This window comes from Argopecten irradians, chromosome 1 (assembly GCF_041381155.1).
Source record: "Argopecten irradians isolate NY chromosome 1, Ai_NY, whole genome shotgun sequence".
NCBI classification, from domain to species: Eukaryota; Metazoa; Mollusca; class Bivalvia; order Pectinida; family Pectinidae; genus Argopecten; species Argopecten irradians.
In genome coordinates, this window is record NC_091134.1 from 43,346,551 (window position 1) to 43,372,313 (window position 25,763).

Genomic DNA, 25,763 nt, shown 5'->3' on the forward strand with positions numbered 1-25,763 from the left:
AAAAAAACCAAATGTATTTAAAATACCATGATATTATGTATATATTATTGTTTAATATGTACAACCGTATTACAAATTTGCATCTTTCACCCATCGTATCACTTTATATTTTTTTTACATCGTTTGCATTATAGTGCATTTGACCATTGAACATATTTAACGGTCTACGTCAGGGGGTTGTCTTAGTGTATATCCTCATATTTAACGGTCTACGTCAGGGGGTTGTCTTAGTGTGTGTCGTCATATTTAACGGTCTACGTCAGGGGGTTGTCTTAGTGTATGTCGTCATATTTAACGGTCTACGTCAGGGAGTTGTCTTAGTGTGTGTCGTCATATTTAACGGTCTACGTCAGGGTCTGTCTTAGTGTGTGTCCTCATATTTAACGGTCTACGTCAGGGGGTTGTCTTAGTGTGTGTCCTCATATTTAACGGTCTACGCCAGCCAGGGGGTTGTCTTAGTGTGTGTCCTCATATTTAACGGTCTACGCCAGGGGGTTGTCTTAGTGTGTGTCCTCATATTTAACGGTCTACGCCAGGGGGTTGTCTTAGTGTGTGTCCTCATATTTAACGGTCTACGCCAGGGGGTTGTCTTAGTGTGTGTCCTCATATTTAACGGTCTACGTCAGGGGGTTGTCTTAGTGTGTGTCCTCATATTTAACGGTCTACGTCAGGGGGTTGTCTTAGTGTGTGTCCTAATATTTAACGGTCTACGCCAGGGGGTTGTCTTAGTGTGTGTCCTCATATTTAACGGTCTACGTCAGGGGGTTGTCTTAGTGTATGTCCTCATATTTAACGGTCTACGTCAGGGGTTGTCTTAGTGTGTGTCCTCATATTTAACGGTCTACGTCAGGGGGTTGTCTTAGTGTGTGTCCTCATATTTAACGGTCTACGTCAGGGGGTTGTCTTAGTGTGTGTCCTCATATATTTAACGGTCTACGTCAGGGGGTTGTCTTAGTGTGTGTCCCTCATATTTAACGGTCTACGTCAGGGGGTTGTCTTAGTGTGTGTCCTCATATTTAACGGTCTACGCCAGGGGGTTGTCTTAGTGTGTGTCCTCATATTTAACGGTCTACGTCAGGGGGTTGTTTCTTAGTGTGTGTCGTCATATTTAACGGTCTACGTCAGGGGGGTGTTGTCTTAGTGTGTGTCCTCATATTTAACGGTCTACGTCAGGGGGTTGTCTTAGTGTGTGTCCTCATATTTAACGGTCTACGTCAGGGGGTTGTCTTAGTGTGTGTCCTCATATTTAACGGTCTACGTCAGGGGTTGTCTTAGTGTGTGTCCTCATATTTAACGGTCTACGTCAGGGGGTTGTCTTAGTGTGTGTCCTCATATTTAACGGTCTACGTCAGGGGGTTGTCTTAGTGTGTGTCCTCATATTTAACGGTCTACGTCAGGGGGTTGTCTTAGTGTGTGTCCTCATATTTAACGGTCTACGTCAGGGGGTTGTCTTAGTGTGTGTCCTCATATTTAACGGTATACGACAGGGGGTTGTCTTAGTGTGTGTCCTCATATTTAACGGTCTACGTCAGGGGGTTGTCTTAGTGTGTGTCCTCATATTTAACGGTCTACGTCAGGGGGTTGTCTTAGTGTGTGTCCTCATATTTAACGGTCTACGTCAGGGGGTTGTCTTAGTGTGTGTCCTCATATTTAACGGTCTACGTCAGGGGGTTGTCTTAGTGTGTGTCGTCATATTTAACGGTCTACGTCAGGGGGTTGTCTTAGTGTGTGTCCTCATATTTAACGGTCTACGTCAGGGGGTTGTCTTAGTGTGTGTCGTCATATTTAACGGTCTACAAGTCAGGGGGTTGTCTTAGTGTGTGTCGTCATATTTAACGGTCTACGTCAGGGGGTTGTCTTAGTGTGTGTCGTCATATTTAACGGTCTACGTCAGGGGGTTGTCTTAGTGTGTGTCCTCATATTTAACGGTCTACGTCAGGGGGTTGTCTTAGTGTGTGTCGTCATATTTAACGGTCTACGTCAGGGGGTTGTCTTAGTGTGTGTCGTCATATTTAACGGTCTACGTCAGGGGGTTGTCTTAGTGTGTGTCCTCATATTTAACGGTCTACGCCAGGGGGTTGTCTTAGTGTGTGTCCTCATATTTAACGGTCTACGTCAGGGGGTTGTCTTAGTGTGTGTCCTCATATTTAACGGTCTACGTCAGGGGGGTTGTCTTAGTGTGTGTCCTCATATTTTAACGGTCTACGACAGGGGGTTGTCTTAGTGTGTGTCGTCATATTTAACGGTCTACGTCAGGGGGTTGTCTTAGTGTGTGTCCTCATATTTAACGGTCTACGTCAGGGGGTTGTCTTAGTGTGTGTCCTCATATTTAACGGTCTACGCCAGGGGGTTGTCTTAGTGTGTGTCCTCATATTTAACGGTCTACGTCAGGGGGTTGTCTTAGTGTGTGTCCTCATATTTAACGGTCTATGTCAGGGGGTTGTCTTAGTGTGTGTCTCATATTTAACGGTCTACGTCAGGGGGTTGTCTTAGTGTGTGTCCTCATATTTAACGGTCTACGTCAGGGGGTTGTCTTAGTGTGTGTCCTCATATTTAACGGTCTACGTCAGGGGGTTGTCTTAGTGTGTGTCCTCATATTTAACGGTCTACGTCAGGGGGTTGTCTTAGTGTGTGTCCTCATATTTAACGGTCTACGTCAGGGGGTTGTCTTAGTGTGTGTCCTCATATTTAACGGTCTACGTCAGGGGGTTGTCTTAGTGTGTGTCCTCATATTTAACGGTCTACGTCAGGGGGTTGTCTTAGTGTGTGTCCTCATATTTAACGGTCTACGTCAGGGGGTTGTCTTAGTGTGTGTCCTCATATTTAACGGTCTACGTCAGGGGGTTGTCTTAGTGTGTGTCGTCATATTTAACGGTCTACGTCAGGGGGTTGTCTTAGTGTGTGTGTCCTCATATTTAACGGTCTACGTCAGGGGGTTGTCTTAGTGTGTGTCCTCATATTTAACGGTCTACGTCAGGGGGTTGTCTTAGTGTGTGTCCTCATATTTAACGGTATACGACAAGGGGGTTGTCTTAGTGTGTGTCCTCATATTTAACGGTCTACGTCAGGGGGTTGTCTTAGTGTGTGTCGTCATATTTAACGGTCTACGTCAGGGGGTTGTCTTAGTGTGTGTCCTCATATTTAACGGTCTACGTCAGGGGGTTGTCTTAGTGTGTGTCCTCATATTTAACGGTCTACGTCAGGGGGTTGTCTTAGTGTGTGTCCTCATATTTAACGGTCTACGTCAGGGGGTTGTCTTAGTGTGTGTCCTCATATTTAACGGTCTACGCCAGGGGGTTGTCTTAGTGTGTGTCCTCATATTTAACGGTCTACGTCAGGGGGTTGTCTTAGTGTGTGTCCTCATATTTAACGGTCTACGTCAGGGGGTTGTCTTAGTGTGTGTCCTCATATTTAACGGTCTACGTCAGGGGGTTGTCTTAGTGTGTGTCCTCATATTTAACGGTCTACGTCAGGGGGTTGTCTTAGTGTGTGTCGTCATATTTAAACCATCTAAAGAAAGACAATTTTGTTTGTATCAAAGAGATATATAGTCTACTGTCTAGTCTTCACTGACAGTGAGAAAAAAATCTACATGTATGGGAGTTATCTCCCTTTTATTTTCATTTTTATTTTCCTATCAAATACTTAAAAATAAAATGAGATACTCTGGTATTCATACCGTTCGTTTGTGAATGAGAAACACTTTGTTCATATGTGTTTCCTTTTGATGAGCGTGAATTAATCAAAATTAACATCAACTTGATCTGGATAGTAACGACCGCATGTGTATGTGTTGCCTAAGTGTTTTCTTGAATATATGACATACCTATTACCATTGATAAGGAATTATTACGTAAAAACGTAAGTACTTTACTTGATGACTTGAGATGTTTTGATTTCCCATTAAATTACGCCATTTAAGACATCACTTGAAGCTCTACCAAAAAGACACTAAAGATTACAAACAAAGCTAGATATGAGATATTTTCATGACTTCCGATATGAAATTATGTTCCAACAGGAAGATTTTTTTACACCGTCCGATAAGAGCACGCAAAACAGAGGATACCTAACTGTTATACTTCAATACTTTGCTATATATTAGGTAAAATTGTCAATTTATTGCATTTTAATGAGTGATACATAGTGATTGTACGCCCGTGAAAAAAAAAAATTTTGGTCCTCGGAAATTATGATTTTTTCTTGGGCGAACAAATCGTCATATATCACTCACTAAAATACAAGAAAAAGATAACAATATCACTAATACTAAAAAGCCATGGACGTTGAAAAGAAAAAAAAGTCGTATAATTAAGAACAAGAGACTACACAGTAACATATAGTTTTGGTTTATTATAACGAAATGACTGTTAAATGTGATGGACGGACACTTATATTCGGTAAACATTGTGGCTATATAAAGACCCACAGATAAAGCAGACAGATTTTGATATTTCGAAAGTATATTGAGGTATTCACACCATTTTCAGCATATAATACTGTTTTGGTCCAAATATATCACAGGATAGAGTCAGCAATACACTGACCTGACTAGAAGGTCAAGAACAAGGTTAAAGTTCATGGTATATCGAAATAAGGTCAAGGCCTAGGATAAAGTTCATATCATATCGATTTACATGAAGACCTTTTAACAAGCACGCGCAGATAGAGCGAACATGACCTAAAAAGACATGAGAAAATAAAAACCCTATACAAGTTCTTGTAGACACTCACAGAGAGAGGCAAAATCATCTCTTCAGAAATGCAAAAGGTGCCTTAGATATCTGATGACGTATGTCGAGTGAATGAGTGATCCTTTACAGATGTCCACGACTTTCACTCCCCATAACTTGAGCGATTGTATCACAGATTGCTTGTTTACAGTAAAACAATGTCGCGGACCAACCAGAACATTGGTGCTTTTTATAGGCCAAGGAAAATAAATAAGGTCATGATTAATACGAATCCTAAATTCATTGAACATCAGCCAACGGCATGACGGGCATGGCGAATTGAGAATGCCGCACGCCTATAGGGTATCGTGGGCTGTTTTCCATGTGAACTGTCACTTTTTCGGGACTATATTTCCCAGGTCCTGGGAAATTATCTTTATCGGGCGCAGGTTTCGCCCTGGCCCCTAGACTATATGAAGGTCCTCTGTTCTTAGTAAGACCGGGGTCGTAGGCCCCGTATGTAGCAGGACCGGGCGTTTTTGCCCAGTCTGAAGAAAATCCACCATACGAATTCTTTCCTGCTATACTTGTGGCTGGCCCTCCATTCCTATGTGGAACCCTGGGGCCTATCGTAGATGGTAGAGAATATGCTCCTGGTGAAGGGGTGACATCGATGCGCCTTGGAGAAGTCCGCGGGCTGAGACTGTACTTAGGAGAGTTCTTTTCCCAGAGTGGTGCTTTGTCCGTGTTGTACGCTGCTGGGCCGGGGCTGATGTCACGCCGCTCTACAGAAGATAGAGATAATTAATGTAAATAAAATGTGTTCCTTTATCGGGCTCGAATCACTTGTAATGAGTCGGTCAGTACCATATAATGGAACATCAATGAAATTTTCCAAGATGGCGGCTCCCATCGCTTTGAATAAACTTCATGGCTTATAATTGCTTGACATACGCTGAAATACATATTCTTTACAATTTAATCCAATATGATTTTGTCTTGCTTTCAATAAGGCAACATTTCATAAACTCTGATCCAACATATTGGATCCAAGTGGTGTGAATCGAGAAGTGAACTAGCTACTAGATATCACCTTCTGATTGCGATGCTGCTAAATTAAGACAAAGAAATTTAATGCACGAGGGAAAAAACTAATAACATTTTCCGAATCAAAGTGGTTTTCTTATGTATAAGATATGGTAATTTCTTTAACAAATGTCAAAAACTTATCAGATGTGCGGTACATTCAATGAAGAACGATGGCCATAGAACGCTACCCTGAAGAATTAAACGTTTGGGCAATGGGGTTCATAAGCGCAATATTACATTTGTAACTCCAAAATCTTATAAAAAATGGAAAAAAATCGTCCTCCATAATGAAATGTATTAACAAATAAGAATAATTGAAAATCAGAGGTTATCTAATATGCACAAATCTGGTAAAATAAATAATGGTACAGTGGAGAATATACGTATCCTTTCTCCTGAAGGTACATTTCCCGTACTTTGTTCACAATTTTACAAGCATCAAATAAACTGCATGTCGTCAGTAAGACGAATATAGTTACCCAGGATACATTTGTTCTACTGCACGGTCACCAGGATACACATGTAAATATTTATTTGCCAGATATTTCTAGATTTACACTATACATGTATGTATGTAAACCGCGAACGCACAACTAAACTAAATATTTACGTTCTTACTAAATAATCTCTATTTTCTTCATATGACTTGATTGCGAAACTTACTCGGCGTCTTTGGTCTTCCACCCAAACTGAATGACGAGCCCGTTACACGTCCTTTGTGTGTCAGGTCACTATCTAAACTGTAGGCCGGACCAGGACCGCTGGGCCGGAATCCTGAAAAGTATGTAAAGAAATATGTATTACAGTGACTTCTCAGGTAAAAACCAAACGATTGTCGGGATTTTGATATATCACCAACATTTTACGACAATCAACACGTTATAAATACATTGTATGACCAATCAAGAACACTAAACAATAAAAATGAACTTAGGAGAACTTTAAATGGATTTTGTTAATTATAAATAACAATGTCAGTATGTAATGCATGCTATATGTTGCGTAAAACATTCAAAAGTTCTTCAAACAGTTTTCATGCAGTTTTGAAAACCGGTATCAGCAGTGGATGCATGAATTAAAGTTGTATTTCTTGTAATTTTTACTGAAACGATATGTCGTTTTAACATTTGATATTGGAACATGGACATGTATCTTGATGATTTAGCTCCCCAAAACCATATATCAGCCTGTAAGAGAGCCGAAATCTAGGGATCATATATTCCTGGTTTTGAATAAAACGCCTTCAATCACCACCATGTTCAGTACCTTCGGGTTTTGTCGGAATTCCGAATCGTATCACGTGACTGACGTCCACACGTCCTGCGCGTGGTGATCCAAGTAACTAGCGTAAGCGCACATGTGTTTGTTTACGTTTTCCTTCTGGGTAATATGAGCAAATCGTGCTGGTATATGTCCACAGAGCGAGCATTTGAAACATCTAATTCACACATTGCCGTAATTCAATATTGTGTTTATCGAATATTGTTATGTGCGAGCATTATTTTCTTTGTAGATCTAGTCTGCTACAGAGGTCGACCACATGTTATGTTTACGAAAAATTGTTGACATTTCTCTTGGTTTCACAACCCTCGTGTTACTTCGAGATTGTCGCGACGATGTTCGGAAGAGTTCGGAATGATTCGGCCTCTTTCGAGCCTATTTTTCAAGTGTACACGTTAAAAAGATTTTTTACTTTTATAATTTAAAATACTTCCAGTATTGCAACTTTATAAAAAGTGGTAAAATTAGAAAGTTTAAAACTCAGACAAACGGAGAAAAATATGTATAAAACTTAAACAGTTTTCACTATGACAAAAAGAGCGAAAGTGATAGACCATACAACTTTAATTTGATATAATTGAAACATTCATAAACTGCATTTACATATTACCGTCAGTATTGATTTTTACGTAATACATTTGTTAGCGTAACGTCCAGAGAAAACGCTGTCTCATATTCCCCAGACTCGCGACTGAAACCAAACGCGTGACTAGAGAAAATGACGTAGTTTGTGCTTACAATATAATGACATCACCATCGATATCACCCACATCCGACAAAGACGATATAAATATATGCGCTTATCTTTATGGTAAACTTATTTAAAAACCCATTAACATATCTGATGGCATTAGACTAAATATAAATATTTGTCGTGTGTAAGAAATTATGTTTGTTTCAAAGTCCAAGATAAATATCTCGAAAGAAGCAACTGTGGATAAGATACCAAGTCAGAGTGCAGTGTCATGCATAATAGTTGTGTATACATTCCGTTGGTCGTGAAACGAACGTCCGTGCTCGACCCGAAGGAATTTCGAGCATAATAAAATCTCTAAGATGTGCGAATAAACATTTAATCTTTCTCTCTGTGTTCACTTCCGTTTAAAATATAGATTTGAAGTTGTTCTTTCTCGTATTGTTTCTATCTGACAATACAAACTCGTGACGTTTGTTTAAGCTATCGATTTCCATGTATGCCGTGAGAAAACAGTGTATAGTCGTAATTGTTTAAATGGCCTTGTAGAAGGATCTAAAGTAAAACAAAAGTTCCACCATCCGATAGACACTGATCCAGACTTAGTGTACATATCGGTCCGACAGGGGAGATAATGCGTCTTAAGAGGCAAACATCCTTTCTCTTTTTAGACAATCAAGATAGGTCAGAGGTCTAGTGCTATTAAGTGGGAATGTGTGCAAAAGAAAAATGCAAATATCAACCGTTTATCGTATATAATAAATACTCCAAAGTTTTAGATCGGATATTTATGAATACATGAGATGCTATTGTATGTTCGTGTTTCAACATTATAGTGCTGTCCCAGCGAAAACCACGGGACATAACTCAACCACAACAATAATGCTTAACTAAGGAACAAAATTGAGGATGTCAAATGACACTGCAAGATTTTATACATTGCATGCACCTCAAAAAATTATTTAGACCCCAGATTGTCTAAAATTAATAACATGTAGATTGCGACTACCTCCCAAATCATTGCGTTTCGTAGGAGTTAAACATAATTTTGCAAGATGCATGGTGTGTCTACAAGAAGTTCCTGTTCGACCTCGAAAAATTTTTACAACACTTACTGAACTGTCTGGAGCCGAAGGAGAAGGATGGCGCCCCTTTTTTGGTCTGATCCGTTTCTTTGGTTCCTACGGTTGTTGGGAGGTTGTATTTGGCCGGACCAGGACCTGTATATAGAGAAAGACACAGTCATTATACAACCATTAGTAGTTTGGTTTCTGTTTAAGTACATGTTATTGTACACAGAGAATTGGGCACCAGGCAATGCCTATACAAGCTAAAACACCTTTAAGAGCTCAACATCGTCTACATTGCATATATATCGTCACAGTTTCAACAACGTCTCAACCTATGAAATTTTTTTCTTAACTTGGAATTATAGATAGGAAGGCAAGTATAGAAGGTACATGACTTCTGCAATGCGTTTTATGAAGAATATAAAGTTATGGAATCTTCAGTACGGCAAGAGTGTTGATGAAACCGATAGTGATTTACAAAAGAATTGTTGTTTCATAATTAGGTAAGATATCTTGCTTTGTCCGATTTAATTGTCGGATGACAGCTTGGTGGAATTGGCGATTGTTTCTGCTCTGAGAATCAAATATAACAGAACAGGTCAAATATATGTCAGATAAGAACGCTTCTAGAAATGTATGACAAGTGCACATTTCGTTAAACGTTATGTACTTTATCGTAATCACCTTTGCATTGCTTGATTGATTTACCTATATCTACACTGTAATAATTGATTAGTTAAATAAAGTTTGAACTGACCACATAACCAAAGATTAAGGCTACCACTTGTAAAAGATCAGTGTCCAAGCCTCGGACAATTGACCATTTACAGTGGATAAAAAGATTTGACTTGTGAAAAATGCCTTTGTTGTTGTGCCATTACCAAAGCCTTGCAGTGCTAAATCTTTATATACATAACAAGTGAAGTTTGATTAAGCTTATATCTACCCAAGTCGACGATTAATAAACTACAATATGGTCAACTCTTGACGGATTACATAGCTCTGATCTTTTGTACATAATACATTGACCTACAATTTAAACCTGTATTTATAGAATGCGTCACCTATATCTTTACACACACTTTGTATTGATTTTATCTGCATTATGAACCAGATTTCCATCCTTCATGAAAATGTTGACGATGAGAGTCGACTAAAAATTTGATGACCATATTATTGACACTCATTTCCTGCTGCCCCTATTATATGATCGTAAAAGGCGACCTAATTTAGGATATTATATTTTCTTCTTCCTAACTGTCTATATTCTTCCTAACATCTCCCTTGACACGCCTTCTGTTGGGCACTCGCATATTTGAGGTAGGCTCTGGGTTCTGTCCACTGGCCGAGACACACCAAAGTCTTCAAAACTGGTAGTTTCTGCTCCTGCTTAGCGTTCATCATAAAGGAAATGGGACGACTGGTTCGCCCATTGTCAGTATAATGTGACCGTATGGGTGTGTTGCTTGGTGTCTTCGGCAGCATGCTTCAGTGATATAGCACTATAAAAAAGGCTACAATTTCACTATATAAGAAGACACAACACGAACATACCGCAATCTCCCAAAACATGCACCTCGCACTTCAAACACGCTACACATCGCATACATGGGAGGCCGTCCTTACATGACCCTGGCTGTTGATAGGACGTTGATAAATCAATCAAACAAACAAACTCACAGTTGGTGGATTTTCGAGGTAATGGATAATCCTCGTAATATAAAGAATGTTCAACTGTACATCAAATGGAACGCCTCAGAACACTTTGATGGGATGAAAATTAAATCATTGTAGTAGATAATAGTAGATTTTTGTATAGATATTAAGTCAAGATCTCGTAGTATCGGGAAATATTCACCAAAGTTACAAATAAATTAAACATACAGAAATGAAATTATGGGACATAGGTATGACAAGGATGGAAAGATGAACACAACATCTCTCAACTGAGAATCCCTGTCTGTTTGTAGAATACAAAAGTCAAATATCTTGTGTTCTATTATATCATACGCATCGCTGGACCTGTTGATCTATCACAGAACATAAAGAAAACCATCACATCAGATGACAGCAGAACACATTCTCAGTTAAGTACTCTCATACAAACTCTTAGATTATCTTTCTAAATGAATCATGATTAACTGTAATATCTATACCAGCTTCCCTATGGCAGCTGGTCATATTGTCTTTCAAACATGCTCTAGCTATACTTACAATTAACCTTCAATTCATATACATGTATTTTTATCTACCCTAAATTCTTTGCAATTCTCTATTCTTAAAAATAAAGGGTATTGTTACTCAATCTGTTTATTTGTTGGAGGTGAAAACCACACAGAAAGCCATTAATTACATTAATTTTTGCTACACGGGGTTTGTTACATTCTAATTCTCTGATATTTGAAGGCCATTCAATAACCATTACGTATCGTTTGCATTGGACGCAATACTGTTGTTGATTACATAACACATGGAATTCATGAGCTATTTTTTAGATGCAGAAGTTAGAAATTGGCTAAAGCCTGCCACGCATTAAACGTTTAAATCGTATGGAAGTTATCGGTTTTATTGTCGGATTTACTGTTTAAGATAAGAAAAGCTCAATATAAATCGCAACAAACAGCCAAACTGCATGAATGACAACTTTGGCTTTCCAAGAGGTGTGTAATTCGTTATTCCGTGTGATAACGACTGCCAATCGTAGTATCTGATAACCTCGCCATGTTTGCCCAACATGACTGTGGGTACATTGCTAGCCTTGACGTAATAATACTCAATTACTGTCGATGTGTTTACATTCTGGTTTTAAACATTCTGGAAGTCAGTGTTAAGTCAATGCAAACTGTTAAGTTGATAAAGTCAGAGTTGTTACAATCCGGATGAACAATGGCGATATTTTGTTCCGTTACATGAACAGGCTTTGGGTACGTTTAACATATATTACACCTTGACACTTGTACGACGTGACTTTACAAGTATTTGCGTTTTCCACAAGTACCCTTTAACTGAATGTAATAATGCCATCGTCATTAAATTAAACCGAGTATTCGGAATAAGGTTTGATAAGGGCAATGTTTTCTAGTCTAGCATTTGAAATTCCTATATTAAGTAGATTGTAGTACAAATATACCAATGGTTTTCCAACAGAATTTCTGATTGATTGTTCTTCGGACTCGCATAGATCGAATATTAATATATATGACATTCTATCAATATCCAATTCAGGGTTGTTGCTTTGAAGAACCACAATCTTAATATGAATTCATGGATATCTATACTAACAATTTCATTATCTGTCTTCGTCAGAGAAAAGAGCAAGAATCCCCCAATATATTTGCATTCTTCACATTTTTAATATCGTGTAGGATATGCTTACATAAAGGTCAAAAGGTCGATTCATTCGTTCGTTAAAAAGAAACATGTACATTGTAGTAATAAACGAAACTATTTATGTTGGTCTTATTTTCATTAACAGAACAATTTATTAAAATCTCAAAACATCAGGACACAATTAATTTTTCAATTGAATACAATGCATGTACATTGCAGGCAACAAGGTTCATGGTGTGGTCAACGCACGTAAATTATTGGCTGCTCGACATCGGTCAGGAAAACCTTTGAATTATTGACAAAGGAGAAGACTTGCAGTTGTGATCGATGATTGGTATGGACGGCTCTTGGTCAGTTCGCATTATTTATCAATATACACAACTGCTCTTTCATAAAATATTTATCATAATTGTAAAGCAGGTTCACACCCTGAAGATGACCACTTCACAATATTGTCAGGTCCAATTGGCCGTTATACAGACTTGGCATTAACTTCCGTTTTATGCACACCCACTACTGGCTTTCCTGTGCAATTGATGAGCACATATAAGTTGTTGATGGTTTTAGTAAAGTCACACAAGGAAGTTTCACATAAGCAGCAGTACCAATTAAAAATGTCTAAACTATCAACGTAAACGAATGTAGAAAAATGGAGTTTGATTGTCATAAAGATAGTAAAAATATAATAAAAATACCGACCATGAAATACTTTGAATTCCCGATTACAAACACAAGAGAAATTCCTAAAATTTCGCACATCTACGTGTACATGCCAAGATGGGTTCCAATGTGTCCTGTATCCCTGGTATGCTCACCTTATTATTGTGTTGCATACCAGATGAAGTTCACTACGACATGTGATGTGTTGATAACAATAATATGATGCCTGCTGAGAATACAGCAGTCGTATTTGTATATACCATAGAATATTGACGCAGAAAGTAATGTCATTTTATAATGATGAAAGTACAAAGATCTTTATAAATTACACTGCTTTGTATCTAAAGTACTTAACCAATGGCAATGAAGATGCAATGCTTTCAATCGACAAATCCATTAAAATGCTCCATGAGAGTAAAAGTTACCATTTTAACATTAGTAGATAGAAAATAAATAGTGTTGACTGTACATTATATATAATATAACCATGCATATGATAACGTTTTTCAGGTTTTCGAAAGGCAGACTTCTGACTTTTAAAACCATATCGCGTTTATTATATTTTCTGTGTATGGTTTAAATGCAGTTATTACGAATTCATCATTGCATTAACTTGTTAAAATCAATTTTATGTAAAAATAAGCATTAAAAAAAGATTGCGCTGAGGGATTATTATAACATGAGTATACCTTACTGTCATAACTTTATTAATCTGTCGCTCTATATGGATCACCTAAAATATACACTTTAATAATGACGGACAAAACCCCAGCAGGACATTCCGACAATGGTACGGGGTTCAGTTACATCGATAACACTTTCCGAAGGCCATTCTAATTTCTCAAGAAATTAAGCGACCGAGAGTGGTGGCAAAAGAATAGTTGGCCCCCGTGATTGGATTTAAAGACCATCAACAGGACTTAGCACATTAAGACATCGTCACAATATTGTCACAACCATTCCAATCGTTTGTTAGTAGTTTGTCGATTATCTGACGAACAAACATCTGACACATTTACATTCCTTATCAACAGTAATAATCGCCAGGGAAATCGTGTAATAAATTATTTAGATATGTTTAAATATGCATAATGTTTCTGTAATGGTTAGCTCTAAATGACGCTACAACAAAAATCATTTTCTATGAGACATTTCTTACCCTAGCATGGTTTCCCGGTTAATTGCATTTTAATGTGCTTAAAAGACGTCTCATTATCTTCATTGAACAGAACAAAAAATGTTAGGACCCAATTTCACTTATATAATAACGTTGTTGTTGTTGGTTTTTTTCCCAAATGTAGTTCGTTTCATTAGTATTTGAAATATGAAAATCACTTGTTCTGAATTCCGAATTCCGTCTAACCTATTGAATGTCCTGGTTAGACTTTCTAATGGTGCTAACACCTACCTTTAAAAGGTACCTCAAGAGGAATCTGTTGAAAATAACGCGGCATCTCCTATTTGTACCTTTAGTTTCAGATGCTGGTATATAATAATCCTAAAGTGAACGAACACCTGTGTTAGTATGGTTCCTCCATGTTACCCCGTGTCACAGTGTCGTGGCCAGGAACGCAAATGTTTGGTTTCACTACCCCAAGCGTGTATATATATTTTGTTACTCTATAATACAATTACTACATATAAGTAACCCAAGGCCCGCATGTCTAAGTATTGTCAGATTTGCCCTTATTGTAACCCTATATACGATACATCTTTCATTCATAAATACTGATTTTGCGCAAGCGTTTCACTAACGTAAGACCCAAATGAGACTTTGCTTTCTTGTTTACTTTACGATAATTGTTGAGATATAATTACGGAGTGGAGATAAAGCCGACCAATCATTAAACACAAGACGTATGGTGTTCTATAGTATGTAGACAAGGTCGGGTACTATTGACAAAGTCTATAGTCTCAAACTGCTTCACAAACACGGTTAATCATTGCAACTCTGCGTCAATAAATTAAATCGACATTTAAGTAAGATATGGTTCAGTTTTATAGTAAAGCCTTCAGTTGATATTGTTCGTGCAGAATTTAAATAAAAGTTAAAGCAGATAACCGTCTTTGTAGGCACGTGCTCGGATTTTTCATTCAGACTGTGATGGATTGCCATGTTTGGTGCCTTATCTTAATCCCTATATTCAGAAACGACTGCGTAGTATATCAAATCAGCCTTACTTTGAATCAATGTATTTTTGAGGCAACTTATTTCCGCGTTTTACAGTTACATCAGTTCTACTGTATAAGGTTTTGAAATTATTTTTGAGGCTTTTGAATGTTTGAATTACTAAATGGTGGAAAATGAATTGTATGCGAAAAAATATGGTTTGTAGTATCAATACATTTGACTTTAAGTACCAGTCATGGGTCTTAGGGGACGGATTACTTAGTGTTTGACACTTTATGGGTCTTTTAAACAACCTGTACATTAATGAAAAGGGCATGCAGGAAGAAACCCAAATAGTAAATACTAGAAATGCATTGAAACCTTGCAGTTGTAGACGCATGTCTGGTAATTTTAAACACCTATGGGTGTTCCTATCTTATATTAACGACATCTTCAACACTTAATCAGGTTAAATTCATTGTAAACCTGACACGATATGAAATAAAAACACGCAATAACCATACATGGTACAACAAGTGGTAGCACCAAACACCCAAATTAAACCGCGGGATTATCAGAAGTAAGTTATCGATCAATAATCAGTGACGTGAATAAGGTCTAGGATTGGGCGATATCACGATAAACAGTAACAGTTTTCTCTACAGTTATCGATAACGATTATGTAACGGGACCTTTTAGGAATATTAAGATTAGTCAAACATCAGCAACCATAAATAATTCCTTTATTATATACAAGGAAAAAAATCATGGAAGAGAACAAATGATTCAATTAGTAATACATAAAATGTGAAGCAAGTACATGCATCATCAGTTCAAATTTAAAAGGTAAATTCAATTCTTAGAATTCTTAGAATGAATATGCCTCTTCATCCTATGCATGATGGATGCAAGCAATCGTAAAATTATCTTAAAACATTCAATTAGAGAAATATAAACACAATTTGGATATGTAATCTGTCGAATGATTTTTGTCTATGAAGCATGCTGGGGGAGGATGCTCCTTTTCTCAGCCAATTGCAATAATCTTCCTTTTGAATTAACATTATACATCAATATAAAAAGCTGAATTCACATTCATTTTCAAAGTATTGATTTAGATACAAAAGCAGAATTATCATTCAAAACTTTTTCAATGCCTCACATAACAAAGAAAGTATTCTAGAACTTACTCTTTTACCATAAAGTATGTTTTATAAACTGTACGAATGCTAATGTTCGTTTGGTCCTAAATGACCCTGGCTGTCGATGGGTCGATAATAAAAATAAATAAAACAAAAAGAATTTTCAGGAATTTTACTCTAGACTATGCCTTATAACCTTTAGTGTTTGATTTTGACTCTAGACCGTGCCTTATAAAATTTAGTGTTTGATTTTGACTCTAGACCGTGCCTTATAAAATTTAGTGTTTGAATCTTTAGTGTTTTCTTTTTTTTCTTTCAAGGACCTTACCTTCTACATCATGATGACATACTTAAATACAGTGGTTTTAATATAACACATAAAAAACATACTGGTCTATAGAAAATCCATCTTTATAACGACAATATAATATGATGGACGCCATTGAATCATTGATACTCGAACTCTAAACCTCCCTCACACAAACAACCACACACACAACAACCAACCACAGGCCAGTACCTTAGGTAAGTACTTAGTAAAGAGATGTGGGATAGACAAAAGATATCAGCTCCTCCTGTGGGCAGGTATCGATCGTGATATCATGTACTTGTGAGCGTAACGTCATATGTTTTGAAGGATACTACTTTATGTTGGAACAAACAAATGACATACTGTAATCAATAACTACCCTCCTGGAGTATATAGTAATAACATGTAAAGACGGAGTAGAAAGGAAAATATCCTAAATCCGACCATTTGTTTTTTACTTTTAGTTTTTGACAGTCATTGTTGAACATAGCTAGCCATGCAATACAATTTTTGAAAAAAAGTGCACTTTAAAACTTTGACGTGGGATGCGCAAAGGGTTTCCATAAAAATGCTGTATTGAATACTCTTGGAAAACAAAATTGGTCATCGGTATGAGTATATGATATCAAACAAGTAATAATAAATTGTATCAAGTTACCAATGTTTGTATGGTTATTGTGTCTGTCAAGTTAATATATCCGGGTGACATATTTGCACTTACATAGTACCAACACGCGATAATTCATTGCTATGCATTACTCCAGCAAATCGTGTGTGTATTGGATGATATGGTTCTTAAAGCATACAGACACCTCGCGGATATTGAACCTAATAGCACGTACTGATTTAACTCTGAATAATTCCGCAGGATATCGGTGATGTGTATTTGAATCACACTGTTAAGTGGATATCGACAATAACCATTTATGACGGTAAAATTTCAATGTTTGTGACCCTTAGTACTGTTTATAAGATATACTGTTAATAGGTTTGTAGTACTTTTAACTATCTTTACAGTTCACACTAACCATAGAATAGGGTTATATAATGACTTTCAAATTCAACGTTAATAGTCTAATGGAGTATACATGGTTTTATCCTTAAGTGCCGAAAGACTGTTATTGATGAAAATGTCGTTGGCTATCTAGCCTTGATTTAACCAATTCTTTTTCCCACATTTTCATCATTCTACAAAAAATATCGTCTTGGGCATTTATTTGAAAATTGAAAGAGGAAAACAATATTTTGAACCACTATACTGTATGTGGTGGCTGATTAATACCATGCTCGCTTTTCCGATTTTTTCGCAGTTGAAATGCGAAAAAGCGAATTTTTAACACTGAATTCTCCTTTTTGCATTTAAATCAAAACAGGAAAGAAAAAAAAATGTGCCGCAGTAAAACTTTTGCTTATTCGACTCACTTTTATCGAGTTGCACTTTTTAGTGTTAGAATTTTGCCTACGCGCGATTTTCATCTCGAAAACTCGAATAGCACATACTTATAAAAGACAACAGTAAAAACAGATCATTAACAAAACCGGCATTGTGTCAGTATCTCGACTTTCGAACTACTGCATGTTTGATTCCTAATCCAGACAAACATACAATGAAAGATGAAACGATATAGGGACAATAATTGCAGAGGTTTAGCACACACTTTGTGCCGTTATTACTTAAAATCAATAGATATTGATTCCGTTTTGATAGATACTTCATAAAATATCACTGGTGTTTGTTTATACTACCTTGACTCTTCATTATCGTATTTGTACGGGGTACGTTGCTATACCCCGACCGTACGTGAATTAGGATACCCCGGACGTTTTAGGTTCACTTGTGTATTTAGTGACGATTCCAAACAGTACTATAATAGATTATGACCATACTGGACATTAAATGTATGTGTAATTTACCAGAAAGTTCAATACTAGGTAGATTGAAACATATTGACTTTTCAAATGTATAGCATTACAAAAGAGATCGGTTTACTAGATAACGATTGGAGAAGACATCACGTTACTGATGGAATCCATCTCGTCAACTTCCATCGCAACATACAACAAACATACCTACTGTTAATATTACTAGCGATTGTTTCCTATACTGTTTAACTAACTTAAACAATTTAAATTGAATGTTGTCATGCACAATTTATGCTAATTTTGCTTTTTACTGTACATTGTTCTAGTAACTCTTGTTGTTGATGTTGCATACTGATCCAGTATAAAAACTTAGAAAGTCAAACGCCTGTGAATGTTTAGGGTTATGCGAACTGCCATTGTTGTCTGAGATATAATGCTGTGACTTACACATTACAATTTTATAGGGAAAAATACACATGTACATGTACTGCTAACAGATCAGGTAATATTATCATCCATTTTATTGTATTGCCTATACAACTGACAGTGTCAAGAGATAATTTATCAGACCACATAATGAAATAAAGACAATTTGAAGTCGTTCGATCCATAAAATGTTTAGCGCTTATCAGGGGTCATCTACCATTGCTAATGAATCCTGCACACCTTAGCCAAATGAAAGAATCACAAACTTTCCTCAAATAGGTAAACGTTCAACTATAGAAAAGTAGGATGATTTCAGGCAGAAGAATTTCGAAAGAGGGAAGTATTTAATCGCCTTAAGTAATGATAATAAAAGTAGGTACCATCTATATGTCTTATCAGCAGGTCAAAATGAATTTGTCAAGATGTGAAATTTTCGGGAGAGTGAAAATGGGAGAAGAACAAAACTTTGGTCTCATCGCTGATTTCTATGTAAAATGGAGGGCCGCGAACATTCGCCTATAGTGATCTGCATCACAGTACTGTAAGGTTTAACATAATAATGGAAAGGAACATCATTTGGTAGGAGAAAAGAGAGAGGTACGATATCAGCATGAAAGCCCGTGTTACCTTTATATAGACTTTATATGTAAATACATTCATATAATTAACAACCATAACAAACGAGGTACACCTGAAGAACTTACGTGATGTAGCTAGGACAAAAACTGTATAATAGTGTGTGATATCACCATTCACCCAGAAACGGAATGTCGTTTATATCTTTGTCTGGCCATTTAAAGCCATAGTGAAATAGCATGGCTGTCCTCATTTGTAATTCACTTGTGATCAATCTTGAAGCCATTACTTTCTATGTCATTTTGTGGTTAGAACCACGGTATAGGAAAGGAAGTATAAACTTGCGTATACGACTTTTAAATACATCGACCACTATTTGGGTAAACAAAATCCAATGCATAACATTAAGCAATATATCGACATTTATTTCTACATACTTTGTGTATTGTTGTTAATTATTCTGCAGTTTGTTGTCGTATTTTCATGTCATGAAAAAGAGTAAAGGATACACATACGCTCAATGCCGATTTTATAACACTCGGTCATAATTCACATAAGAAACCTTGGAAGGCTAAGTTATTACTTCACAAACAAGATTATATGTTAGTCTATATAATACTATAGAATTAATACAGATTTGTTATTCGTGGTGTACGACTGGTAAGCCCGACTGTACCATAAATAAGTTACACCGCAAATACATACATTCTCATAACGTCATGTACCGACAATCTAAGCTAATATGAAATAAAATTAATCTTTAATCTGTATTAACATACTCGGTCTATACAACTGTACAACATATTTGAGATGAACGGAATTGATAAGGTGTTCTAGTGCAGATTTATTCTACAATCAGATTTACTGTATTTCTACATTGTAGATTTGCTTTCTGATCACCAAAGGTTTAATTGATATATGTTCTGTATGTTATTTTTCTTTGATTTGAATATTTCACAAAGCCTAAAGAATGATGAACATCACGCAACGTGTCTTTGCTTATGAAGACATTTTGAAAAAAAACAACATTAAAACTACAGACTACAGTAAGTACTGATTAGACGTTAGATGTGAAAAACATCAATATAACTGGCAGACAAATATAGGAATACACAAAGGAACACGAAAACAGTCTCGTATGTAAAGTATGTCATATTGCTGACTTCAGAACGTTCTAGTTTATAATCAATCGTATAATGAACCAGACATCTATATAATAGTCTACTAAAACTTATCAATAAACCTACAAGTCAACACAAGATAGCAACGATTCTGCTAGAATAGACTTAATGATGAGTTCTGCTGATAGCTCGGGTGTATCCAGGATTGTCTACATATATAATGTATTATTTTAGGGATTTGTGATTCTGGTGTTGCTTTGCGACAGGAGTCACGTTTCGCATTTTATGCAGTCATCATCAGCAATCTACCTGTAGGTTCGTTAGGTAACTGATGATACTAATACGTTAGTACTTTACTTTTATATAGGCTAATATCATTATCACTTTATGATTTGATTTTTTGATTAAACATATTTTATTGCAAAATGTGCAATGGGAGGGCACAAGTTGTACAACTTATATAAAGCCCGTTCCCAAAAATTAAAACATTCAAAATATATATACAAGATGGCATTAACAATATAAGATATACATAATATATAAAGTTGTATTTGAGACACACAAAGGGGGAGAGAGTAAGGGAAGAGAGAGAAAGAGCGTATGGGGGAGTGAGAGGGAGAGAGCTTTTTATAACCATATAATTTCACCTCCTAATATACTTTCATTTTAAAATCCATCCCTCCGATAAAGGCGACAGAAGTTCTAAACCACTTTTCATAACTTTCAACTTATCGATGTTCATATCATCCTTTCGTATGTTTGGCTTTCTCCTGGTCACTCTTGGCTTCCTTTGAATATTCGTTTCTCTTTTGTCGTCAGTATCGTAGGGGTTATACAAATATAATTTGCGTGTAAATACAAAACCAGTAAGATGTTGGGAGTAAAACAGATATGGAAATATTTGATAATAATAGAAGGTCAAAGTTAAAATCTACGAGTATCTTTGATATATTGCTGGTGTGCAAGAAGATTAATTCATTTTCTTTTTACTTATATTCATATCTCCAAATAGTAATAAATCGACAGAGAGTAGAATAAATGAGTTAAGATGTCGAAATAGAATGATTCTTTGGTCAATATATGAATTACAATTAAAAAAGAAATGCTGTGGATCTTCAACTTTGTGGTTAAGTAACATCAACAATTTATATTACGAAATAGAAAATATCGGTATTTCATTGGAAAGGTGAAATGGGTATCATTTTGCTCTTAATATACCCTATAACATGAACATACATCATCCTGTTTATTTAGTTTACATGGGCAGTATCTTATTTCATCTTTATAGATTATTTTTCGCCATAAAATGGTATTCTTTGTTCTTTGTTATTATTCTTTAATGATTTTTATTTTTTCCCCATTAATAAATATATGAATATGTATTCGATACGAAAGAAGTGGATAGAATGATATACATTGTAACGGTTAGTAAGAGCTTTTGTGATTTTCACAAAATTAAAAAGGGAATTATGAATAAATAACAACAAATATCGTTATCTAGCTATATGATTAATCTTATAACAAAATTGAGCGTTATCGCAAAAATACGAACCCCGAGAAAATACCTGGTTATAATTTTCAACGTGAAGGGAGTGATAATTGATCAATCTTATATATATATGCACCACAAAAAATTCCAAGGGAAAAGAAAGTTAATAATATATATCAAGTTACTGTAGTTGAATAACAGCCATTACTCATTAAGTTTCTGTCAGATCAGTTAACACGGTTTCCTCTCACCAATAGAAAACGAGATTTGAATCCTTTCAAAAGGGATATAAATAAACATTCATAGTTTGGCAGTGTTTGGTAAACTTATAATTCCCGTAACGCCTTTTGTTATATATACATGTACGTCAGAAAAAGTTCAATACAAAAGACGAAAAGGAAAATTACAACAACCAGGTTTGACGAAATCTCTGTCGGCTTTTGAAGTAAGGTACAAAATGGCTTTGACAATTACCAAACCAGAAACGTAGCCGTTCAACCAGTTATATATAACAGACTCGAAAGAAATACATTATTTGTAGATATTTACATTACATACACATGCTATTTTACAACGTATTAATGAAACAAACATTTAATACTAGGACTTTTCATGTTCAGATTTCTTTTTACCACCCAAATGGAAGTACATTAACGTTACACGTGAAAAGGTAATATTAGTGAACTAAACTGTCGTCAGTATAAAATCCCTGGCTGAATGTGACATGTAAAATGTTTGTGTATAACTTTAACATAAATGTTTGGTTAAGAGACATAGAGTATTTAATCCGAATTAACTAACAACTGTATATCTACCTGGCGAACATTAAGAGTACCAATATATATCCAGGTAATCGCCACAGGTAGGTATTAGCAGATAGAGCAGGTAGCTATATCCCTCTCACAGAATACACATTGATAAGGACTAACACTATACCATCTTAATAGGACTATTTAGACTTTTAGGAACACAAAAATGGCTTTTAACTTCCACGGCAAATACAAGGTAGTTTTTCTGTTGTGGGAAACTACAAAATTATATATTAGCCACCGGTCAGACAGTTTAATGGTGACCAGAAGACTGTCATCTAATGGTCAAGTGGACATTAGTATTGGGCGACTGACCAGTGAATTCTAGAACACTGACCAGTAAAACAAAAATAACACCAAAAATTTCAAAATTTTCAGATTTTAAATCGCGTATTACATGTCGTAGGTTATATAGATAATTAGAGATATAAAAAAAACATTTAGATTTCAACAATGGTTTAGCTTGTTATTGTCTCATTCAAATTGTTGTTCATTTAGACGTATATAACAATGTTTGCTTTTAGAACGGCTTCATTAAAGGCATGTCATGATAAACTGTACAATAAAATACTGCAAATATTTGTACTGTTGATTGCAATTGGTGAAGTTTCCTCACCCGTTACACTATTTCTATTTACAAGGCTATTATCTCAGTTTTTCCTCATCTTTCCGTTTTAAGGGCGTGTTTGATGATAAAAAAGTTCACATTCATACAATGTATTAAAATGATGGGTACAGATATTCTGATGTGAGAAGTTTATCATATAGTTGTTCAGTTGCCGTTCAATTATAGAAAGAAGTAATGTTACAAGGAGTACACTGAATTAATGATACACTACAGAAGAGAACCGTAATGTCAGACACATAGTAAATCTTATAACGGGTTGTTAGAGGGCATTAAGAAGAAATTAAGGCGCAATCTCACGATTAAAAAATCAAAGAAATTCGTTATGATAAGAATGTGCAAAATTAAGTTTCCAAATGTCAAACGAAATGCTTATCTCATAATAATAAACTTCGCAAAAGAATGATACTTATTTCTTCAAGAAATATGTTACAATTCAATTATCCAGCTGAATATTTTTATTACACGACATTTTCACAATTATGGGGTCATTAAGTCTCTAAGTCTCAACGCAAATTGTCATAAATAGAGATATCTGAGAAAAAAAATGCAACGAAAAATGTTGCAGAGTTGAACAAGGCATAAATACATCAAAAAGATGTTAAAACAAACGATACCAAGACCAACGGCAGGCCCAATATTCTTGAACTTAAGTATATTCACCAGAATATTAGTATACACTGAATACTGTCCGACAATAATTTTACATTATAATATTGAGATTTATTGGAGATGATTCAACGTTTCAGTATCGATTTGAGGTACTAGTCAATGTATTTGTGGATCATATATAGGGAAACTGATATCGATGAATACTCGCCATACAAAGGTAGTGTGCTCCAAAACAATAGATTGTTAGCTGCCCCAAAACAATACATTACATATATAGTCATATATAAATCATTTATTTTACAAACCTGTGTATTCGGCCATGACCATAATCCTCTTCTTCTCTCCCTTCACTTGAATGTCTGGCGCCATGGTCAAATTGAAATGTTTTTAAGAAAAATGAACTATAAAATACTTTATATGAATAAATCACTACAGACTAAATAAGTAACATTTACAAAGTGTCTGCACGCATATTATCTGTACTGCGTGCTTGGTTTACACTCTGGTGTCTTCTCCTAGTCCACTGCCTAAAGTAAACACAATAGTACGTCCCCTTTCCTCACACACGCGGGATGCTGCCCGGATATGCTGTGGTAACTAAGGACGCTTCCACATAATGCGCGTGAGCTAGGCTGGATGTCACTGGAAAAGAAGTGTGATCTACTGGAGCAGGACCTGCCCGTGACAGCGTTATGTCCGGGCGAGAGTGCGAGCCACTACGTATACGCTGTAAGGCCCGAGCAACACTCCGACAGCACGTATATACATTTGAATAGTCTCACACAGTCAATCACCGCTTTCTATTATAACATTATTAATTCCTGGCTATTTCTACCGGAGTAAACCCACCTGGACTATTACCCTTGGTCAGAAAAAATTATTTTGTTATTAAAAAAGTGTAATTATTTCACAAAATTCTAAAAGATATTTCTAGGCGTTCATTGGGTCGAAACATGATATGTACTATTATAGAAATATGGTACTAGTCAATAAGTATATCTGTATTGTGTGTACTGTTAGATCGAATACCTGTGTGTATTTAGTTTGATACCCTGCCACAGACACCAATCGACCTATATAGTACAAACATTACTGACACTTCTAGTCTCAAAGGAAACAGTGCCTGTTTATTCGGCTGAAATATTTCTAGGTGACATTTTATCTCAGCATGATACAAGAGAGTAAACTTTAAATATGATCAAACAATACTTATAAAATCTGTAGTTGTACATGCTACAAACTCTTTGATTAATTAGAGGTGTACATACTTTTACTGTGCAAATACTTTAAATGAGTGGGGTGTAGTGACAGCGCCGATTATTAATAATTTTAGACGAGATTTTACAAGAAAGGGTCTGGAATACAAAAGTTTTTGTAAAGCGTCCCTCGAATTCACACCTATACACGTAACACGATAAACGTAACACCCTGGTAGGTCTGCTATCATTGTATTATATAAAATTTACCTCATTAGTTTACTGTGACCCACAACAGAATGTGAAAAAAGCCATATAACGAATTGGCTCGTACCTTGTAAGTTAGTTGTAAGACTGTAGGGCTGAACATGACTAATGGAGTTTGAACATTGTTGTAGATATTTCATTGTACTGAATAAGTTCTAGTACTTTAGACAGGTTCTTGTCAACGATAGAAAAGCATAATGAACTTAACCATTACCAATGTTTAGTCATTAGTAAACAAAGGCAAAATGTCAAAAGAATAACGCCGTGCACGAATATTTTTGAACAAATATAACAAAAACAGAACCAGGAGCTTCGCAAGGAAAGCGGTTCTGCTGAATCGACTGCATCGAACGCAACCCACCATGCATATCAATCTAGGTCATAGCAGATTTAAGTCAAAATCCAAATTGACAATTGACT

At 36.1% G+C, this 25,763-nt stretch overlaps 1 protein-coding gene across 2 annotated transcripts; it reads right to left on the reverse strand.

The window, feature by feature from the left end:
- Positions 1–4,333: 4,333 nt before the first annotated feature.
- LOC138329054 (ciliary microtubule associated protein 1A-like) lies at positions 4,334–24,771 on the reverse strand. Of its 2 annotated transcripts, none has more exons than XM_069275777.1 (4): positions 24,186–24,771; positions 8,853–8,957; positions 6,426–6,536; positions 4,334–5,458 (listed from the first exon to the last, which is right to left on the reverse strand). In XM_069275777.1, exons 1-4 carry the CDS (start codon positions 24,247–24,249, stop codon positions 4,974–4,976), a joined length of 765 nt encoding a protein of 254 aa, XP_069131878.1. In that variant the 5' UTR covers positions 24,250–24,771; the 3' UTR covers positions 4,334–4,973. The 2 variants fall into 2 exon arrangements, with proteins under 2 accessions (XP_069131878.1, XP_069131885.1); XM_069275784.1 differs by lacking the exon at positions 24,186–24,771 and adding an exon at positions 14,206–14,379.
- Between the last annotated feature and the right edge of the window lie 992 nt (positions 24,772–25,763).

What these genes read in the sequence shown, in the direction of transcription:
- LOC138329054 (XM_069275777.1), bottom strand. Translation starts at nt 24,249, where the DNA reads ATGGCGCCAGACATTCAAGTGAAGGGAGAGAAGAAGAGGATTATGGTC. An exon ending in GGTCATGGCCGAATACACAG is followed by an intron (nt 8,958 to 24,185) that starts GTTTGTAAAATA and finishes CTCTATATACAG; the next exon opens with GTCCTGGTCCGGCCAAATAC. An exon ending in CTTCGGCTCCAGACAGTTCA is followed by an intron (nt 6,537 to 8,852) that starts GTAAGTGTTGTA and finishes CATACTTTTCAG; the next exon opens with GATTCCGGCCCAGCGGTCCT.